The 22,595-nt window shown below is 38.8% G+C and overlaps 1 protein-coding gene across 4 annotated transcripts in view; it reads right to left on the reverse strand.

Annotated features, from left to right (window-relative positions):
• The window catches only part of kif26ab (kinesin family member 26Ab), a 158,926-nt gene that overhangs the window by 75,220 nt on the left and 61,111 nt on the right, over positions 1-22,595 (reverse strand). For all 4 annotated transcript variants that reach the window (XM_052024494.1, XM_052024467.1, XM_052024476.1 and 1 more), the window contains exons 3-4: positions 11,824-12,330; positions 1,997-2,166 (exon numbers count right to left, since the gene is read on the reverse strand). In XM_052024494.1, coding sequence (XP_051880454.1) covers positions 1,997-2,166; positions 11,824-12,330 — 677 coding nt within the window. The remainder of the gene's footprint in view (positions 1-1,996; positions 2,167-11,823; positions 12,331-22,595) is intronic.

A 22,595-nucleotide genomic window follows, 5' to 3' on the forward strand; every position in this document is an offset into this window, starting at 1 on the left:
CCTGCATCTCTCTTATTCCAAAGTTTACTTGCAAATTCTTCAATACAAATAAAAAGCTGTTGCAACATTAACTGAATCTCTTCTACATTAAACATTCAATTTCCAAAACCAGTTACTCTGTAAAAGCACTGAAAAAGAATCAATCAACCACCATAAAGTTAATGGAGGAAGTTGTCAATATAGGAGCTTCGCAGTGATTATCGATATATACTGACATTATAGTAGACGGAACATGGGTGTTTTATTGTGGCAGTAAGCTCAGGGGAGCAGAATCTTGGTGCCAGCCCTCAATACTAAAATAACCTGCCAGAAAAACTAAGAAAAATGTACCAGGGTAGACTCGGGGGCGAAGCCAGCTTGGAACTGTATTCCTGCATTTAACAGAAGCATAACTCTTCCTTTAAATAAAGGATTATCACAAAAATACAAGAGGCCACAGTACAGCTCTACTGTAATACTTCAGATGCCTAGAATATAACCTTTTATGAACTTAAAAGTAAACAAATTGGGTTGCTTAGATACTGCAGCAAAAGCTTTTAGAAAATATATGTTTGAATCCATTATCTCTGACATTAGACATTAACTGAGATACCTAAATTGTTTTGACTGACCCACATGGCAATGACATTCAGTTTGTATCATGACAGTAACAAATGCCTGGAGTCAATGTATCATTTTATTTCAGTTCATAATATTAAGTGTGGCTGGTGCTTGTTCGGGGATCTAAACTGAAAAAGGTTTCAATTTTATTGTAGCGTAAGGGGGAAATATCAGTCGGGTTCAAGTTCTGCAGATGGACATCACTTTGATTAGATCAACTTTATCCTATCTACCGTTTGCCCTGCAAGATTTATATTTGAAACAGAGATTAAATAAAATAAACTGAAAGTTTATGGCAAATCAGAAATAGTAGTATCTTCCTTACCTCACTGGACTTCAGTGATTGAGATCTTCCATGAATTAAAGCTTTGTCATACAATAAAAATATTTTAATTCTCTCAGTGCTTTCACTTATACTGTGCTCAATCCATGGAATAGGCTGACTAGGAAAATATCTGTAAACAATGTTGATTTATTCAAATGCAAAACACATAGAATTCTTCCAAAAATATTATTTTACAGAGAAATATATTAATTTCAGGGAAAAACACATCTGGAAGTTTGGAAAGCAAATAAATCTTTGAATCTATGGATCCCCAAGTTCTCGCCCATTGGCGAGCTTCCTGGATTCACATTCACGTCTTGTGGACAAACTGACAAAAGTTAATTGCCATGATATGTCAGGAACTCTATTATTGTTCATGGAATTATAACATTATACAAGCACAGCAGTTGTAGCTATTTGCCCTAATAGCATGCAGTGGAGTCTAATTAATCCAGCCTTCTTGCCCTTAACCCAAAGCCTTATTATTCTTTTCCCGTCAGTAGTTACATTGTATAATATGACTAGTAGAATGGTAGAAGGTTAACTTGATGGATCATGGTCTTTAAAGCACTAAAAATTCCCAAGTTCCAACATCCATGGTGGATTTCCTCCAGCCCGTCCGAAAATCCATTCAGAAGAGAAGAGGAAAAGGAAAATCAGAGATTCCATGATGCAGTTACACGCACAGCAGAAGTTTGAATAGAGGACTGGTGATGTGCGGCTTTGACTTTTGGAGTATGATAGGAGAAAAGGTAGACATAAGAGGTTAGATCCTGCTCTGCTGGGTACAAGAAGAGGGCCCGCTTTAGATCTCTTCCAACATCTCATGCCATTGACTTCAATGCCAAAATCTACCCCAAAATGATAAGACAAAATCAACTTACAAAATGACAGGAAGATAAATGGTATGTATCAAATTACCCAATAATGCAATAATTGACCTAAAAATCTGTTCCTAAAACTCAGCTATTTTTAACCTTTTAAGTGAAAATCACATCAGCCAATCAAGCTTGACTGAAAACGTTTAATCCAATTTACAGCGTCCCATCGACAAATGAAATAATCTAATACCTGATGAAGAAAGAAGCTGCAGCTGAAGTGCCAGAAGAAATCCTTCCAGGCAATAATGAATTCTGGGAGGCCGGTGTCCCTGCTACCCAGGTCTGACTGCTGCTGTTCTGCGGGATGATGGTTTCTTGAGATAAACCTTCTTTTCCGCTCTCTGTCATTGTTGTTTGTGCCTAAAAACAAAAAGTAAATGGTAAAGGATGGGTGACGAACTGACTTGTGAAGCATCTTGCTTTATATCATCACTGTCTGGCTCTCTCATTCGTTGCACCAGTTACAACGTGACAACTAAAATTAATTAATGTGGACAAGCATGTCTTACAATGTCCAGCATTAGAGGTTACAACCAGGAATTCACTAGACAAGCAGCATACAACTAAGAGGCTTTGGTCAGAGTAATGCACAGTTAAACAGCCTGACAACCATGAAGTAATGGAGAAATATAAACCGATTTCCATTATTGTCACACATTTTATCATTCAATTGCAGAGTTGCTTGCCTTTTGTAATGAATATCTGCCATACACGGTTTCTCAGTAGTCTATCACTTAGGGTTACTACCTGTTTAAGTGGCAGCTCATACAAATGTAGTGAATCAAACCCCTTGCAAGGTTGTTCATCTTCCCTCTTTTAAAAATATCACTTTCTTTGAACTCTGCTATTTTTAAAATATTAATTTTAAAATGCTAAGTATTGTGCCTTCATTGAACAGATACCATTTTATCCTTTCCAAACAGAATAGTTCCAAGCTTATAATTAAGACACATGTACACACAAAATAGATTAATCAAAAACAACTATCTAGTATAATTACTTAAGTACAGTAAAGTGAAATACTGTACTTTCCAAATCCTAGATAAGATCACTTACACTAAAACACAATGATGGCCATTTTAATAGATTTCTTCAATCAAAAAAGCAGGCTCATTACATACTCTTTTAGGAAGGGGACTTGATTAGTGAAGTGGTATTGCATCCAAAATATTTCCATGCATCTAATAACTGAATAAGTAAAAATATATTTTGCAACAAAGCACGAAAGGTAACATTGTTAAAAGAGGAAATATGGCATTAATGAGGAAAGCATGCCCAGTTTCTACTGGTGTGTCATCCGAGCTGCACTGAGACATGTTGATTTCAAAGAATTAACGTGTAAACTTGAACAAAACATTTTCAGATACAGCAGTATTCTTGATACTAATTTAATATTTTGTTTGATTTGTTGAATCAATAAATGCAAACATTGAGTTTTAGATAAGATTTATGCTTTAGATCAATTTGGTCAGAGAGATTAATCCAGGAGCACATGTGAAAATAAAGGAAGTATGTACGAGGGGATTAGCTGAATGAAGCTGGTCACATTACAATAAGGAGTCAAAAGGTTTGCTTTCACCTCTATTGAACAATATTTCCCAATCTATCAACTAAATGTTTCACTATCTAAGTACTCAGCCCATAGTAGCATCTTTATTGGACCATTATGACTATTCAGTATCCTTAGCTTGGTCTCTTATAGATCACATTTCTCTGACCCATTTAGGTTTCCAGATTTATTAATCGCTGTTTCTATGTCTCTTCAAATAAGATGTCAATGTATTGCTACATATGTGCAAAGGCAATAATTTGTAAAGTAAAATTGTACATCAAGCTGTCTCAGTCACTCCATCAAAAGCAACTGCAGAAACATGTCTGCATTGTACAAGAACTGTGTCTTATGCCGAATAATAATGATGAAAAGAAACCTCCTGGAAAGGGGTTCCTAAATAAATAAATGCTATCACAAGTTTATTTTTAATTTGGTAGATTGGATACACCACATTTGTACAACCATTAGCCTGCCGTCAGTCTGAAGCCTTGCCATTGAAAACAGCATAATCTGTAGCTGCTGCTAATAATGTGCAGAGGGGCAGCAGAAATCCATGTAGTGCAGGTAAAACTAGAGAAACATCTGTTGTTTCTAAGACCCAAAGTCTAATGTCACTGAAATTGCCTAAAGATATATCAATTTCCAGCAATGAATTTCCATTTACTGTTGAGTGTGATGCCTCAGGCCTTCTAGATAAGGCTTCCCCTGAAAAGAGAAGCTTACAACAAAAACACACTTGTTTGCTCAACTATGAAAAAGAAAAATCAACCGGCATGCCTTTTAAAGTACACTGGCAGTGTTTTGTCAGCTCACAAAGCTCATTGGTTTCTTTTGTCTGACTGTCTCATATTTTCTTCTTGAATTATGCAAAACTGATTTCTGTCAGCAAACCTCTTTGTCAATATCATCAAACTGCAAGAATAGAAGCAACTGATTCTGGCAAACCGTGCCATGGTTTCACAATCAACACCTCCTTTGATCCTTCATTTAAATACTAAATTGTATGAGTGACTTTTAATAAGCTTGTAATTCTTACTGAAGATATTACGTTTTTATATTAACCCTCTCTCTAAGCATAAGATTTCAAACTATACACAATATTGCCACAAGAATTAAAGCTGTGGACTATTGAACGCTGTTTGCTTATAGACCATGAATTTTTTTGTTGTCACATTTAACCCGAAGGCCAAAATGACCAAGGGAAGTGTTTCACTATTTACTAAGTGACACATACTTACTATGTTGTAATTTTTACTCATCTGAATGCATTGACAGAAGGTACACATTAGAGAGGTGAGGAATTTAGCAAGTCTATGACAACCTTCTTTAGGATTTGTTCAGGTGTTTACTCAGAATAGGTACATAACTTTAACGTCCTGATTGTGATTGGTCCTGCACTTTACAGCCCTTCTCCTCAACCATAAAGCAAGGACAAAAGCTTAACTTGCATTGTTGCTCAACCATTATAGTATAAAATAAAACAGTAAGTTCAGTAATGTTTGAACAAGCAAATGTTTTCCAACTTACCCATTACAGGCTGAGGAAAAATGGGCAACAACTGCTTTCAAGTGATTCTTGTTTTGTAGTGCAGTACAGTCACTCATTGAACTCTTAAAATACAGTTCCATCAACATCAAAAGGAACTGAATTTCAGAAGTGGAGGATAGAATATAATTGCTACAATATTGTTTGTCAGTGTGGTTGAATGACAAATTTTAAATCTTTTGATTAGCAAGAACTCAGTACAACTGCATATTTACATGGGAATAGAAAGAGGACAAATAGCCCTGGAGCCTGCTTCAACATTAAGTCTAATCATGGCTGACCTGTACCTCAACTTCATGAGGGGAAATGCCACCTTTACCAGGTCTGGCCTATAGAGAACCACAGGATATTTACCCTTCTGAAGAAGTCCATATAGTTCATCGTGTCTGTGCTGATCCAGAAAGTGCTACATAGATCTAATCCCACCGCCTAGCACTAGGTCCGAAGCCCTGCAGATCACATCTCTTCAAGTACACATTCAACTACTTTTAAAATGTGGTGAAAGTTTCTGCCTCCACTACCCAGTCATGCAGCAAGTTCCAGATCCCTAGCATTCTCTGTGTGAAAAAAAAGATTTTCCACATCTTCCCTCTAATCTTTCTACGAAATCTATGTCCCTCAGCTAAAGAAAACAGGTTCTTCCCATTGACTCTATCTAGACCCCTCATAATTTTATACCTGCTAATTAAATCTCCCCTCAGCCTTCGAGGAAAACAAATCTGGCTAATACAGTCCTTCCTTGTAGCTAAATATTTTCAACATTTGTAACACCCTCATAAATCTCCTCTGCACCATCTCAAGTGCAATCACATCTTTCCTATAATGTGATAGGCCACAACTGTACGTAACATTCAAACTGTGGTCTAAGAAGCAATTTACATGTTCTAACATAACTCCTTGCATTCCATGCACTGGAAAGGATCCCATCCTCTTCTTTATTCACCTTATTGACCTGTCGTGCGTCAGTAAGGATGTGTGGACATAGGATCAAGATCCCTTTCTTCTTCCCCAACACTCAATATCCTCCCATTCTGACAAAGGGTCCGAGACCTCAAACATTATCAGTTTCTCTTTCCACAGGTGCTGCCTGACCAGCTGAGTGTTTTCTGCTTTATTTCAGATTTCCAGCATCTGCAGTTTTTTGATTCTCAACATCCTCCCACTTTTTGTGCCTTGCCTGGCCTTGTTGTACCTTCCCAAATGCATTACCTCATACTTCTCTGGATTATGGGGTGGCATGGTAGTGTAGCGGTAATCATAACGCTATTACAGCGCCAGCAACCCAGGTTTAATTCCTGCCGCTGTCTGTAAGGAGTTTGTCTGTTCTCCCCATGTCTGCATGGGTTTCTTCCGGGTGCTCCAGTTTCCTCCCACAATCCAAAGAGGTACAAATTAGGAGTTGTGGGCATGCTATGTTGGTGCCGGAAGAGTGGCAACACTTGTAGGCTGCCCCCAGCACATTCTCAGTAACGCAAAAAGACGCATTTCACTGTGTGTTTTGATGTACATGTGACTAATAAATGAATATCTTATATTTCCTTTGCCACTTTCTATCAAATCCCCCTATAACTTTGTGCACTCTGAACCTTTCCTCCTTACTGTCAATCACACGGCCAATTTTTATATCTTCTGAAAAGTCTTTTAACATGCCTCCTACAATTAGACCTAAATTATTAAGGTATATTATAAATTGCAACGAACCAGGTACTGAGACCTTTAAAACCCCACTGGTAAAAGGGTTCAAGTCACAAAATCATTCACCAACAATTACCCCTCATTTCCTGTCACAGAACCAGTTTGGGATCCAATTTACACCTCTCAATGGATCACATGTTCTTCTACATTTTTGGCCAAACTGGCATTGGGAACCTTGTCAAAATCCTTGCTCCAGAATTACTGTGATTGACTCATAATAGCTGCCCTGTTCAGACCAATTAGGCAGCGTTGGCAGTATCTGTGACCAATTAAAAATCCCCATTTCTGCTTTTGCTCTGCATTCCTCAATGCCCTAACCTTGTAAAGTCAAGTTTTGGATGTCTCAATTGTCCCAGTATCTACCAACTCTTTGCAAGAGAGATTTTGGCACTTCCACAACACACATTGTGTCACTGTGCCAGTGTTTTCAGTACACGAGCATTGGCTGTCATTATGCATTCAGCATTCTGGGACAGTGTGTTCGTTAAGTACAGTGGTGGAAAAGAAAAGTGTTATATTTTAGAGATCTCAGTACTCCCACATCAGGTCAATTAGTGTCATACCATGCTGACATTACTGGGGATAGATGTACACCAGCGATAACACACATGCTGTACTTTACAAAGTGTGGGCGCTGAGTAAAAAAGCATTGAGTTTTGATACTATATCTTGGATAGGACTCAAACAATCAAAAAGTTCAAGAGTAAAAGTGTTTGCACATATAAATCAGTACAACTTTAGTTTCTCTAGATAAAAACTTGCTTCAAGATCACAATGACTTGTAGGTTATGCTGAATATTTTCAGAAATTCTGAGCTATTCCCTGCATCAATATAATGTCATCATTGTGCTGGGTGTTTAATAATATGTTTACAGGTATACTTATTCTCCTTAAAAGTGTTAAGTAAATTGTTGGTGAGCAATAGGTAAGTATTCCATTGGACAAAAGATTAAAAATTTTCTGCAGAACCAAAAGCTTTGACACATTCAATACAGTTTGTTGCTGACTATTTTCACAAGTTCCTATTGGCTGATACTTACATCATGTCATGATATCTGCTCATTTTATATTACCTCAGCCCTGAATTAAATTCTCTTTATATAACCAATGGTCTCATATTGAGTCACAGAAACAAATGGGAATTAAATATCAATTACTGGTAGAGCAGTAGGTTCAAATCAATGCAACAAAGCAAATTTTAAAAAATTATATTCGACAAATGCAATATTGAAGCAACCCAAATGACTTTAAAGTCCCAAAAATAATTCTAAGTAATGATTCCTTCAACTGATAAATACTTTAAAACACAAACCTCATTAGACAAATGCAGGTTTAATTTACATTAAATTGAATCCATGAAAAATTCACAGAGTGAACAAGCCAAACTGTCTCCATAATTTTCTGTTGGTGACTGCCTGCTGCATTGCATTTGAACAGAAACTGGGCCACATTTGCAACATAAAATATTTGAAAGATACAATTTTTTTGACTTCTTGATGCTTTGAGTTATTCTTGTGTGTGGGTATAATGGTAATAGGATTGGTCTTGAGACCAGCGTGAGAACATATATACAGGTTACTACTTCCTCCTGAGACTATCCATGACAATACACAGTACCCTATTGTTGTTGCCATAGGCAAACAAACAAAAATCCAATTTAAACAAGGGCACCAATAAACAAAGACTAAATAACTTCTGACAATGTCATAAAAACCATACTAAGTTCATCAACTATGAATCAACAGTCTTCACAAGACAAATTCATTACCTGTAACCCTCAATGCCACAAACATGGGAAGTGCAAAATATATGTAGCTATCATATTCAATCTCACTGAACATAAGAGTTTCAATTCTCTACATTATCTTTATTTATGAAGTCAATAGACAGTCCATCTCATTAAAAAAATAGGAGGCTGAAAAATAAATTAAGTTATCACCAGTTAACCACTGTACAACTAAAATATGATTGGGTAGAGTGCAATGGCACAGTTAAACAACTCACAAATCCCTGCCATGTGACACAGTTTAAATTCTGCCTTCACCCAACCGAACATAATGTAGTGTTCACAGTTACTGAACACTACATTCAAAATTTCCTCCAAGAAGGATATGAACAAGACAAACAAAAACAGAAAATGCTGAGATACTCAGTAGGTTAGGCAGCATTTGTGAAAAAAAATATTTATCATTCATATAGATGACTTTTCATCACAAGAACATGTTCCCAGCTCTGCCCAAAGTTCACCAACTGAAATTTAACTCTTTACCTTGAGACACACAAGGTATTTGATTGCAAAGATCATTCTGGGTAATTGACAGCACAGATGAGTATAAAATCTAACTGTCAGTGGCAGTGGGATGACCATGCATGAATCACTGGGTATTGTTGGGGAGGGTTTCATAATTTAGATCCAGCAACAGTGAAGGAGCAGCAATATATTTCCAAGTCAGGAATGTGTGCAATTGGAGGGGACCCTGCCGAAGGCAAAATTCCCATGGACCTGCTGGACTTTCCTTGGGTTCAGCTTACGTTCAGGCTGGGGTTGATGCATGGCAAGCAATATTCATGCTGCACAAGGGTCAGGTGATCTCCAATAAGTAAGAGGAACAGAAAGGAGGAAGAGAGAGTTGTCAGAGAGTTGTAGGGTTGGCAGGTAGCAAGGAGCAAGGCAATAAGGGGGCCGAATAGAGGGTGAGAATTTTTAAATTGAGCTGGTTATTTTACAGAATGAATAACTCTGCAATATTCAGAAAGACTCTAATCAAAAATTATACACAAGAAAAAAATGAGGGATTAAAAAATTATACATGCAGCTTCCCTTATGATAACAGATGGTAGAAGCTGTGGGAATCCAAAATGTCTTTATTGCGTTAATGATATAACACAGTCTACTAATGACACTACAATTGCAAAAGAACTCTACATATGCTATCTGGTTTACCCATTTGCCAACATCATCTGGTTATCTCATAAGTTCCTGTTACTCACAGATTAATAAATTCTATCATCTCTTGTGGATGTTTTCCACAGTGGATTCATGCCGTAGTTGTACTGCACTTCAGAAAGTGAGGCAAACTCCAGATGAGGCAAACACAATGTCCAAAATTCAGTGGGTGGAATTTGTAAAGCACTGGATATGTTGCATTAAAGCAGCACTGCGTAGGGGGCCCATACTAGTAATGTGGAGTCACAAGGAAGAAAGAGAGGGAAAGAATTCTAGAGAGATATTTGGTGGTCATTTACAGGGAAGGCTTGGGAGGTGATCAAGGGAAGAGTGGGAGACAGTCAGTGAGAGGACTGAAGAAGCCTGAAGGGGGATTCGGTGGGGGGGGGGGGGGGGGTTGCGAAGGGGGTTTGGAAGACGAGGAGGAAACGACGATGAATGCTTTGGACTCACCAATGTAGTGGCCCAGATATGGACAGGAACTACAAATCAGACCTCAACTCTCCTGTGCTGTTTGCAAGCTCTCTATGTGCTGTACAATTTTGTGCATGTGACTTCAGAACAAGCATTAGATGCCATTAGCATCACTGTACATGTCTCACTGACGTATAGACAAGGGACCTGTACAAAATCCAGATATGTGTTGCTTGGCTTTGGGTTCTTTGATGAAACTTTTATCACCTAGGGCACAGACATGATACTGCAGGACAGAACTTTGAGGCCAGTAAGTTCAGTCTAAATGCCCCAGACTAATGCCACAGTAAACCAGATCCAATGAGGGTTCACCCTGGCAACAAGGGCCAAACAAGTCATCATAACCTGATAGTGGACCAAACGTTGTGTTACCCCACTGCATCTATCATTTTCCTCTTTCCACTAGTAATCTGAATTATCTGAAGCTAGTTTGTAGAACGAGCTTCCTTGCAGGGTTTGTGGGAAATGGTGTGAGCCTGTGGAACAGGAAGACTGTTCCCTGTTAGGCTGTGGATAGCTAAACAGTGATACAATAATCAGCCAGGGTAGTTGATCCTAAATACCTGCCAGTGAAAATTAATGAAATAGAAAACCATTCCCAGCTACTCAAGCTAAATGAACAATGCAGCGGCTGTACATTATGCTCAGCTTCCAAACCAACCCCAGATGTTGGTGGGTTTTCACTTCAACAGAGGTTACTTCAGAAGTGAAGTACAGGGTGCAACCAATACCATAATTGCTCATTTGGAGCAAGAGCCTGCTTGAATGATACTCCATTCACCACCCTAAACATTCACTCCATCTACTATCAGCATACAGTGGCTGCAGTGTACATTATGTACAAAATTCACTGCAGTTACGTAACAGGGCTACTCCCCCAAACCCATGATCTCTACAGGGCAGCCCTGGGTTTCACCCCATGTCATACACCATTTTGACTTGGGAAATATATCCCTGTTCCATCATCAGTACTGGTTCCAAGTCCTAGAATTCCATCCCCAGCAGCATGTGGGAATACCTTCACCATCTGGTTCAAGAACGTAGACAATAGGGAACAGCCAGTGACATGCGCATCCACAAATTAGCATAAGCAACCTACTTCTACCTCCATACACGTGGATGTGAGGCTCGACAAAGATGCCCAGGTTCATACATCAGTAACTATTTAGATGAGTCACAGTCATTCAGCGTGGAAACTGGCCCTTTGGCCCACCGAGTCTGCACCAACCAACAAGCACCCATTTACTCGAATCCAACACTAATCCATTTTATTCTCCCTTTACTGGGTCAATCTGTTTGTTTGACATCCATTTTCCTCTTATTAAGTATTAGGATGACTGAAGCCATCGTCTTTGGTTCCTCAGCTGCTCTCTTAGCATGGATTTTACATCTCTCTTCTGGCCGCTGCCTTGTGCTAAACTAGTCTGTTCATGGCCTTGGGATTCTATTTGATTCTGAACTGAGTTTCTGCTCCCTTAATCTTTCATAGAACATAGAACACTGCAGCACAGTACAGGCCATTCGGTCCACAATGTTGTGCCGGCATTTTGTCCTGCTCTAAGATCCATCACAAACACATCTACTTCAGCATCACAATACCTATTCCAGTCTCCACAGCTGCCACTCCACTGAAACTCTTGATGTTGAGAGGTAGACATGATACAGTTTAGTTTTAGACATTGAAAAATATCAGACAAGTGTTCATTAGTTTCCTATATTTTTATGGAAATGTTAGATCCTTGCATTAACAAGTTTGAGATCTACAGATATTATTTTCTTCAGAATAAAACAACAAATTACTCACCAAATAGGCATGAGGAAGGAAGTTGTTGACTCTGGAGATACTCCACATGCCCTCAAGGTATTGCTGTGCCTGAATGGTGACCGAGTTCAAAGCACTGCTAAGACCACTGGAACCAACAGTTACTTGAACACTGGACTTTGAAAGGCTGCCTGCACCCTGAGACCAGCCAGGTCCTTTCCGTCTCTCTGTACCAGATATTACATTTCCCGATTTTACAGGTTGTCTGCTCATTTGTCCTTTGACAAAGGGCCAATCTCTTTGTGATGAAAGCGTGACAACATTTTGGGAAGCATTGCTTGAAGAAACTGCATTGGAACAGTGCGGTAGTTCAGGTATATCCTGACTGGATACTTGGCCGAGATTATGGACCATCTGAATGGCTTCCTTTCGCAGTTGATTCAGGTGTGTTGCACAAATCTCACATCTGCTCTCACTTTCACTTCGACCTCGTTTTGAAGTGTCAGGCACTTGAAGCTTGTCAAAAATAAATGCTGAGAATCCTGGGTCCTGAAAACAGGAAACAAACATCAGCTAACTTGGACTAATTGCAAATCATCCTTATTAGCTCCACAGTCACATTTCTGATGACATGAAATCTCTACAAATCTATGTGCAGCTTTGACTCACAGAACATAATTGATTCCTAACTCATATCCATATGCAAAAAATAAAAATAATGATCAAAAACAAACTGATGTTGCTTGCATACCCGATAACATACCTGATAACTACCCATCTACTTACACTGATAATTAGCTCTGCATCAAAGAGTTGAAAGTAACTGTGTCTTTAACACTCAGGGGATAGTCTGTTTAGTGAGCCTTATTAATGAAAACATTAATATGTTGCAAAGGAGCTCTTTTGTTGCAAAATCTCATCAGAAGGAAAATAAGCCTCATAGCATCCTGAACAACTTAATGTCTACTGATAAATTGCTGTAGTATAACCCTTGCCCTTAGCAATGAATAATCCACCAGGTCCATTAACAAAGTTCTTGTTTTGAGAATACACTTGGGTTTCCTGGTGTGCCAGGGCAGAGTGACCAAATTTTAAACAGCTTTGACCTAGACAGTTGTGGTCTTTCCTGTGAACCTGCAAGCGTATCAGTCACAGTTCTGTAGTTCACAGCCACCCTCTGAAGTGTGAAAATGTTTCCACTAAGGAGATGATTCAAAGGCAAATGCCTCTTCTTTGCTGCTGGTTAATTTATTTTGTTCCTTTTGCAAGCAATCCCTTTAAACTTGTTTCATGGATATTCAGCTTTCAGGGTCCCAAAGCCCTGTGCTGTCATTATTTTTCCACAGCGCTGAGATATTTCAGCTATCAGTGCAAAAACACTCAAGAGTCAACCCCCTGTGTACAGTGGTGGATGCTTTAGAAAGAGATTAAATCCTGCACAATACAAAGCTGCTACTGAAACTAATGCCACACATGGAAGCTGACCAACTAAAAGCTCTTATATCATGCCCCATGACAATTCTAGGTTACAGAGGGGATAGCTAGTACAACTGAGGATATTTTCTACCATGCACGGGGCATCAGAAGCAACAATAAACAAGAATAATCCACAACAGAAGATGTCTGAGTAGCATACCCTTGACCAAATCTTCCCTCAGCAAAGGTCATTGTGTCTGCAGGGTTTTCATTTAAGTTACAAATGCATTCAGAAAACCTAATAAAATGATTAATACTGTGTAAGTAGTTGAAAAAGTGTCATGCTCAGTAACCTTATATTCCATCATAATTATCAGTATTGGGAGCCCCTCAGATGTTGTAGATGAGCACACAAAGTAGGCCAGGGTTCAATTCTTGGTGTGGGCAAAATGTGTTGATCTAAGCCACAAAAGCTACTGAGGCATTACAATGAGTCTCCATGACCCAAAGCTAGGGAGGGGAAAACAGGCAAGATTCTTCTTGATCAGTGGCCAGTGACATCTGCTGGAAAGCGTGAAGTAACCTTCATAATCGATAGCCTGCTCACACTCACGACATGAAGTCTGGCCACTTGGGTATTTGGCTTCTGAGAAAACATGCCCATCATGAGTCAGCAATACCAGAAGAGAAAACAGGAGGACATGAGCAACGCAAAACTCAATTTTCCAATCGATAAAATAATAATAGTGTAAAAGTTCCCATTTTAAAACGGGAGGGATTATGGCATTAACTCTGCAATCATAAATCTGTAATCCATTTGTTTCACAAAATCAAAGACTTCCTATTTAATAAATATTTTTAGTAAATTCATGTTTTCCATAATATCCAGCAATCCGCATGATTACATTTGCTTATTGTAGATATTTTGTTTAGAACATTAATTTGGAATCAATGTTTAGCTGGTGTTCTGTTACATCAAATTAACGTCCATCACATTTACTCAGGTCAAATATCAAACTGATTACTATTCTTGCTACTAAGATTTTTTCTTACATATTTGGTTAACTTAAATACTTTAATTTTCCACATTTTTACATAAATTGCACCTTGTCAACATTTGCTCTCTAGGCTTGCTCATTTTGAATGGCACTTTGAGCAAGATATTTATAAATCCTCTTGCCTTTTGCAATCTCCTTGGACTCTGTTCTCTCAGTGGTTATCTCCAGCCAACTCCTTACATCCACCACTACCAATATGCACCTACCACTTTCCTATGCCTGAAAAATGTCCTCCCATGTCACATATTAATTGCACTTTCAAAGTTACAAGTGGCTACCCTTTGGCCCTTCAATCACTACAATACTTCTGCATCTAGATCTTACCTCATTCCCATAACTTCACTTTTATGTTGTAGTCCCAAGTTTCAACCCAAAACATTGGCAATTCCTTTCCTCCCACAGATGCTGAGTTCCTCCAGCAGATTGTTTGTTGCTCTAAACAATTACATCTCACTCAGGCCATTCAGCCTGATCCACCAATAAAACCTTTGGCTCAATCCAGGTTGCTCCCCCTGAGCTGCTCACTACACTGAAAGCAAAGATGATGTCCTAGTTTCCCACCCTACAAAACATCTCCTTAAACTTTCCAACTGTGAGAAGCTCATGAACTTCTTTACCATGAGGGTAGATAGCAACCATTCGGTTCCCTCAATTCTAAACTCCTTTCTCATTTTTTGAATCCTCCTCCGAAAACCTTCTGTCTTTAAATGTCATGTTCTTGATTAAGCTTTAGATACTTTGGGACATTTGTCTACGTTCTAGCACAATGCTAATGCAGGCTGTTGCTGGTGTAGCATGGCTGCCCAACCCAAGCCCGGTGGGACCCAGCTATACATGGTGTGTCAGGTGTATAACATGCTGAAACATTTTGGCTTCGATCAGGTCAGCTTAATACTTTAGCCATATCAGCATGATTTGCTTACCTTTACTGCTGTGTCCTCTTGATCTAGATGCACAGTTCAGCATGTCTTTTTTTGTCTGCAAATGCCTCTGGCTTGGGTCGGGTATGGGAAAAACTAAGTACTTGGGGTGGGGTTCAAATTGGCCATGGTTGGGTCAGGTTTCAATTTTATAGCTGAGCAGACCTGTAGTTGCTACCTAATGGTTTGCCTCTGAACTAAGATTTGATGCTAAAAGTAACAGTTCCACTCAAACTGCAGTCTGGCACATTGTGACAAGAAGTTGAGAAGCTCTTTGCCCTGTTCTACACTGCATTTCACAGGCCTTTTCCCTGTGCCTTCCTGCTGTGAAGTAAACTCACTTAACATTTCTCCCACTTCGAAGGAGATTAACAACTGGTTTAAGGAATGGGTGTGAAATGACAGAAACATACACAGCTGTTAGTAGGTTTCTGCTAACTAAAGCTCACAAGAGAAATATCACTGAAGTACCTATTTAATCTTTACAAGCCTGTGAAAATGCTTTAACTCACTATGACTACAGGCATGTAAAAATATGCACACCTTCCATAAAAAAGTTACACCTACAAATTCAGAAGGGCTAAGAACTTTAATCTATTAACTGCAGGGTGTCATCTCCCCTGTACATTTGTGAAGATGAGAACATGTCACTCCGTGACTGAAAGCTTTTAAAGAAACAACAAAAATGTGGTGTGACAGGAGAGACGAGAAATATGGTAAAATCAAATGGGGAGCACCACAAAGCAAGAGATGTTATTGTAGTGATGTTCATCTATCAAGCAAGAAAACATTATTTTCATCAAATTTAATTTAAAGGAAATCACCAAGTCATTGTCAATAGGCAGGAAATTTGTCCAATAACATAATCTGCTAACAGAAATATTGGTTTATAATCCAGTATCTGATGCCCTACAGAATTAACAGAAAATGCAGAGGTAATTCTTAATTCATAAATGGTTGAATTCAAGAAACCTCACCTAACTTTTTTGTAAAATGAGAAAAATGCAAAAAAAGTTTTTAAAAATTCAACACAATTGACATGTAAAACCCATTCTATTCCGGACCTTATTCCACCTATTTAACAACACAAAAAGAAGTTCCATATAAATTCTTTCTGAGAAATTTATTTGAAAATTAGGATTAGTAGAAAAGCAGTAGAGAAGAAATCAGTGGGATTAAATGCCAATAAATCCCTGAACCAGACAGCCAACAGGCTAAGGTTTTGAGAAAGGAGGATACAGCATTTCATAGACAGATTAGTCTTGACCTCTGGAGTTTCCTACATTCTAGAATGTCATCTCTGGATTTTGGCAAATTTCAAGAACACAATTGAAGAAGGAATGGTGAATGGATACAGAAGTATAGGCAAGCTGGCCTGACATCGGTAGAAGAAAAAATGTTGGAATCGATTAGAGAAACCAGAAGAGAGCACATTAAAAAATCTCAACATCCACTATGTATAAAAATAATTTGGATGAAGAGACTGAGTATGAATGTTTCCCATGGATCAGGTGTCTAAAACCGTGCAGGCTAAATATAAAGCAAGATGGCACCGGAGCGTGACGACTCATTGCAAGCTGCTCTCTGCAGATCTACTCATTACTTTTATAGTAATCATTCTACTCTTTTAAATTTAAATTCTATGTCACTAAGTATCTGTGACACTTCAGTCTGTATTCTGTTATTGTTTTTACCCTGTACTACCTCAATGCACTGTGTAATGAATTGATCTGTATGAACGGTATGCAAGACAAGGTTTTCACTGTACCTCGGTACAAGTGACAATAATAAACCAATACCAATACAAGGGAACCAGTGGACATGGTGATCTGGAATTTCACAAAGCCTTCAATAAAGTGCCATAGAATAATTTGGATGAGGAGACCAGGTATGAATATCCAGTTTGAGAGATAATGCAAAGCTGGGTGACAGTGCGAGTTGTAAGGATATTGAAGGGAGGCTTCGAGGAGTCATAGAAAGACTGAGTGAATGGGCGAGGACAAGCCGGATGGAATGCAATCTGGAAAGATGTGAGATCTTCCACTTCGATAACAAAAATAGAAAAGTTGAGTATTTTGTTTTAAATGGTAAGAGAATGGAAATTATACACAAGTCTGAACTATACTGAATGTTAGCAAGCAAGTACAGCAAGCAACTAGGAAGGAATATGGTACTTTGGCCCTAATTAGAAAAAGGTCTGAGTAGAAGAATAAAGATACCTCACTGTGATGACATGGAACACTAGTGAGACTGTATCTGGAGTGTTGTGTGTTGCTCTGGTCTCCTTACCTCAGAAGGGATATACTAGTGATAGAGGGAGAGCAACAGTCATTCACCAGATTGATTGCTGGGATGAGGGGGGTTGAATTATTAGGAGAGATCAAGCCGTCTGGACCTATTCTCTCTGGAGTTTAGAAGAACAAGAGATGATCTCACTGAAATATCCAAAATTCCTACAGGGCTTGACAAGGTCAATGCAGGGATAATGTTTCCCCTGGATCAGATGTCTAAAACCATGCAGGCTAAATATGGGGGAACCAGTGGGCATGGTGATCTGAAATTTCAAAAAGCCTTCTATAATGTGCCAAAGAAGAGGTTACTGCACAAAATCAGTGCTTGGACTTTGGCTATTTACTTCCTATATCAGTGACTTAGATGAGCAGACTGAGCATAATATATTTGAGTCTGTGGATGATGTAAAGCTAGACAGGAGAGTAGGATGCAAAGAAGAGGCAATCCAGAGAAGTTTTTAGGCCCTAAAGCTACAATTAGTTCTTATTATAACCGGTCAAGCAAAAATGCTAAATATCCATCGACTATAATTTTTCCAGAATTTAATCACAACATTTCCCACACAGAACATAATTCTGAGACCCACATAGAGTTTCTAAATTCTCCAAATGCCCCTCAACTTCCACTCATCACTAAAAATTTACTCTGTTTTTAATCAGCTTTGCTGACTGTTGATTATTCACTCCCTTTACCACCAATACACTGTTGCTGCAGCATACACCATCTGCTAAATGCAAGACAGTTACTCACCCAGGTTATTCCAGTATCATCCCCCAAACACATAATCTCAACCATCTAGAAGGAGAAGGTCACAGGTTCATGGGAACACCACTCCTGCAAGTTCCCTTCCAAGTCACACAGCATCTGACTTGGAAAACTATCATGCACCTTCATCACTGTTGGGTCCAAACCCTAGAATTCATTATCTGGTAGCACTCAGGTCACATTTTCAACAGGAGAACTGTAGTAGGTTAAGAAGATGACTCACCACCCCATTCTCAATGGCAATCAGAGTTGGGTATTAATGATGGTCTTACTAACTGCATTCTGCAAGAGAATACACTAAAAGTGTCTGCCATCAACGTGCATGGGGAAAATAGCTTTCAGGTCTCTACTTGCTTCTTTGATGAAAACAAGCTCAATTTGGTGACTTGCCCTTCATAGCTTAGGTATTGATTTTTGGAAACCACTTCATTCTTCTTTGAATCAACTCACATCCTCTGATCTCCATTAAAATGTGAAATTCCATGAAATGCACACAATGACACCAACTTAGATTTCTAATGCAACTTCACAGGATCATTATCAAATGAAAATAAATATCATTAGAAGTAGAAAGATGATCAAAGACATGGTCAATTAGATAAATGTAGACAGTGTCTTAAATGAGAAAGAAATGTAGAAAAATGGAGAAATTTAGGGAAGGAATTCAGGAATTGAAGGCACAACCACCAACAATGAGCAATTAATTTTGGGGATAAGCAAGAGCCCAGAATTGGAAGAACACTGTTACCTCACACCGTTGGAGACTTGGGGCAGGTTACAGAGATAGTGAGGGGAAAAGCATTTGAAAACAAAGATGTGAATTCTAAAATTAAAGTGTTGCTTAACTGGGAGCCAATTTAAGTCAGCAATCTCTGGACTTGCTATGAGTTATGATACAGGCAACATAATTAACAGAAGGTAGAGGCTGAGAACCATTGAATAGTCACATCCAGCACTAACAAAGGCATGGATGGGGGTTTCAGCAGCAGATGAGCCGAGGCAGGGAAAAGCTGGCCAATGTATGGAGGTGGAAATATTTCAAACCCCTACTGACCTATACGAGGTTAGAAAACTTGTTTTGATTTAGAGCAAAATTCTTTGAGATACATCCTGGTGTTTGATTACGTTGGTTGATAACAGCTTCACATTAACTGAAACTTTCAGTGTGGCTCCACAGGGTTCAATAGAAAACCACTCAAAGGACCCAGGAAACTAATTTCTTTGTCATTTAAAATCCATGTCCTTATCTGATTCAGCCTTTCCGCTGTTGTATGAATTTCCCTCCTGCTCACATCAAATGTGAAAAACCACATCACAAGAATTGCATCTGACCCTTTTATTTGCTTAATCCATTACACCAGGACGCTGTCTCAATTCAAAATGATCAATATATCTATTATAACAAGATACACAACAAAATCATTCACTTTAAAATCTGCACAATCACATCAGTTATTTATAAGATCAGAGGAATTGCAAGTTCTTAGAATGCATTGTACATTTTCTGTCTATGAAGGGGTTTCAGTGACACAATACCAACACTATGAAAGTGATATGAGATTTTAAAATCAAAATTTAAAACAGTCAAGATGTTTTATAACATTAACCATTCTTTTGCTGATAAATCTTAAAACCCACTAATGTGACTCAGTGCCACATACCTCGATCCTGACGGACAGTCTAAGACTAGTAGACAACGCTCCTGTGAGCCATCCAGCAACACTTCACAACACTAAAGGGACAATATAATTGAAAGTTATTGTTGTTATTATTTGCTTTGGTGCTCAAGAAGAGGCGCAATAATTTATTTTCTTGTGTTAGTGGGTGGTGAGAGAGACCGCTTGTTGCAGCGTTACCATGTATACCAGAATCTCACAGCCTCAACTGAAGTCAGTTAAACTGACACAGGTGACCGTGGAATTCATAAGTGAAGTTAATCTGTCTGAGCTTGAGGAAAATAATACATCTGCCAGCATTTCTTGCCTTGATTGCTTTTCAAAACCTCTTTCTGCAAAATGTGTACAGTTGATAGTGGATGAACCTAGAATCAGTCTCATCCATACTGCAACACTGTCAACAAATCTGCCAACATTCACTTTCTAGACTCACAGAGATATCAAGAAGTCCTGTTGGGACAATGTGGAGCTATATCCCATAATGAGTCAAGAGACAAAAAGGAAGATTTGCTAAATATTCTACAATACACAGAGCACATTTAACAAAATCTTGTGTCTTTTCGCATTTGAAATTGGTAAGAATAAGACCATGTTATTCAGCAAATGTTCCACTTATGAAATGAAATGCATGTAAAACTAACAAAACTGCAATATCCAACTCCTGGAAAGAATACAAACTTTCCTTTTGTCTTGCTGCCTTAGGCACACCATGGAGGATTTAGCCTGGAATGAAGATAAACTGCACTATTGCAATGTTACGTTAATGCACAGGGTGATATGGCGCAGCAGCTACGACGTTGGAAGTATCAAAGTTACTGGGAACGGATGGAAATTTTTAATTAGGTTTCCACACAAATGTAAGAATAAGAGCAGAAATAGGCCACCCGTTCCTCCGAACGTGGCTGATCTTCCACCTCAAGACCATTTTCCAGCACTGTCCGTCCCAGCCTGTTGAAAGACGTTAGAACTGCCTTTGGTCTAGTCAAGACATTTCCAATCTTTTCTAAGGCACCCAACTTTCTAGCTCTACCAGCTGCCGGAGTATCCCGACTGGCATCTGGTGGTGAGGAGATTGGCAGCACCTGTAACACTGACAGGCTGAAACCAGCGTCACTGTGATCAAGTGAGCTGTGAGCTCTGAAACGGCTGGCAGCTGGATGGCCCTAGGGTGAAGTGTCTGTACAGACTGTACACCTGCTTTATCCTGAGAAGGTCATGGCAGGAGAAACTGTGCAATGTGGCTTTGGCATCAGTGTACACCTCAGCCACCACAGAGATAGCCTCCATCGCCACTCTCTCTGTTGGCCTTGGAACAACAGAAGCTTCCTACACCAAATCACTCAGCACTCCTGTCCAACCCAGAGATTAGCTATGGGTCACCTAAGATGTAACTGAGACCTAGGGACATGAAGTTAGACATGGGCCATCTGAGGCCCAGAACTATAAACTCACCAGGATACAGTTTCTGCTGTAAATCCCCCAGCAATATGTTGGGAACCCCCAGAGGTGCAGTTACCAACGCTTAGGAATGTCTGGACCAGAGAAAACATCCAACAAACCTGTCCACAGCTTAGTGTCATCACTTAAGAAATGACGAGTGTGAATTCCAGTAAAGGAAGGATTAAGTTTTGTAGTGATGTTCCCCACTGTCAAACAGCTCACAGACATTGTCTACCTTCACATGAGGAATGGACATTGAGTGGGGTACTGAGCGGCAGCTGGTGCCAATGAAACCCAGCTTAAATCATTGGAACAGCAGGGAAAAAAGGTCAAGAAAAAGGGGAGACGGCAATCTATCCCATTCTAAATTCTCTCGGGAAAATAGTAACTATTGCAGATGGCCCTTTTGTGCTAGTGTTGTGAATTTTGGAGATTAATCAAAAAAGCAATTGATTTTTCTTAAGACAAATCAAATGGTCTGAAGGGAATCCAATAAAATGTAGTCTCAAATGTCCTTTGGATGCTCTGATGAATAACTATAGCTTTTATGTTTACATGGAAATAAAGAAAAGTTTGTAGTCATAGTATCTAGGTTTTGAAACAAATAAATGCATTGCAGGCTGCTGCCTTATAAATCATGGTTTTGCTGTCAAGGGGTGGTCTCCTCCTCAGATTATTTTTCCTTCGAGCGGTGTCCAGAATGAAAGATATAATAATCGATGCAGTTACACAGTAAACATTTGGACAGCAGTGATTTATTCCCACATGAAACCTGATGGTTGAATCAATGAGAAAAAGTGACTTCATGCATTCCAATTTAATAAGTATAAATCACTGACCAGATTCAACTGACATATTTTTAATATTTTACATATTAAAATTGAGCTGTTTCATATTAGGATCAGAACTTCAATGTCATTCATCAAGAGTGCCAACTTCCATAAAATCTCAGCTGGACCCTTAATGCTCTTTTATGTAGTTGTATCACAACTGTTCTGTAGAGGTTCAAAGCATAAAGGGAAAGATTAGATTTTATTCATTTTTGTTCAGATATGCATGTCCTTTCAGACTCAGCCAAAATCCACACCTCTTCAAAAGGAAGTTATTAAACATTAATATATTTAATAACTAATATTGATATAATTATTATTAATATAATATTATAATAAATATTACAATTCTCAAAAGGTTGGTGAAAAAGAATAGGAAATTGGGATGAAAGGGACAGATCTTTCAGAACCAGTGGA

Source organism: Pristis pectinata, chromosome 1 (assembly GCF_009764475.1).
Source record: "Pristis pectinata isolate sPriPec2 chromosome 1, sPriPec2.1.pri, whole genome shotgun sequence".
In the NCBI taxonomy this organism is placed as follows: Eukaryota; Metazoa; Chordata; class Chondrichthyes; order Rhinopristiformes; family Pristidae; genus Pristis; species Pristis pectinata.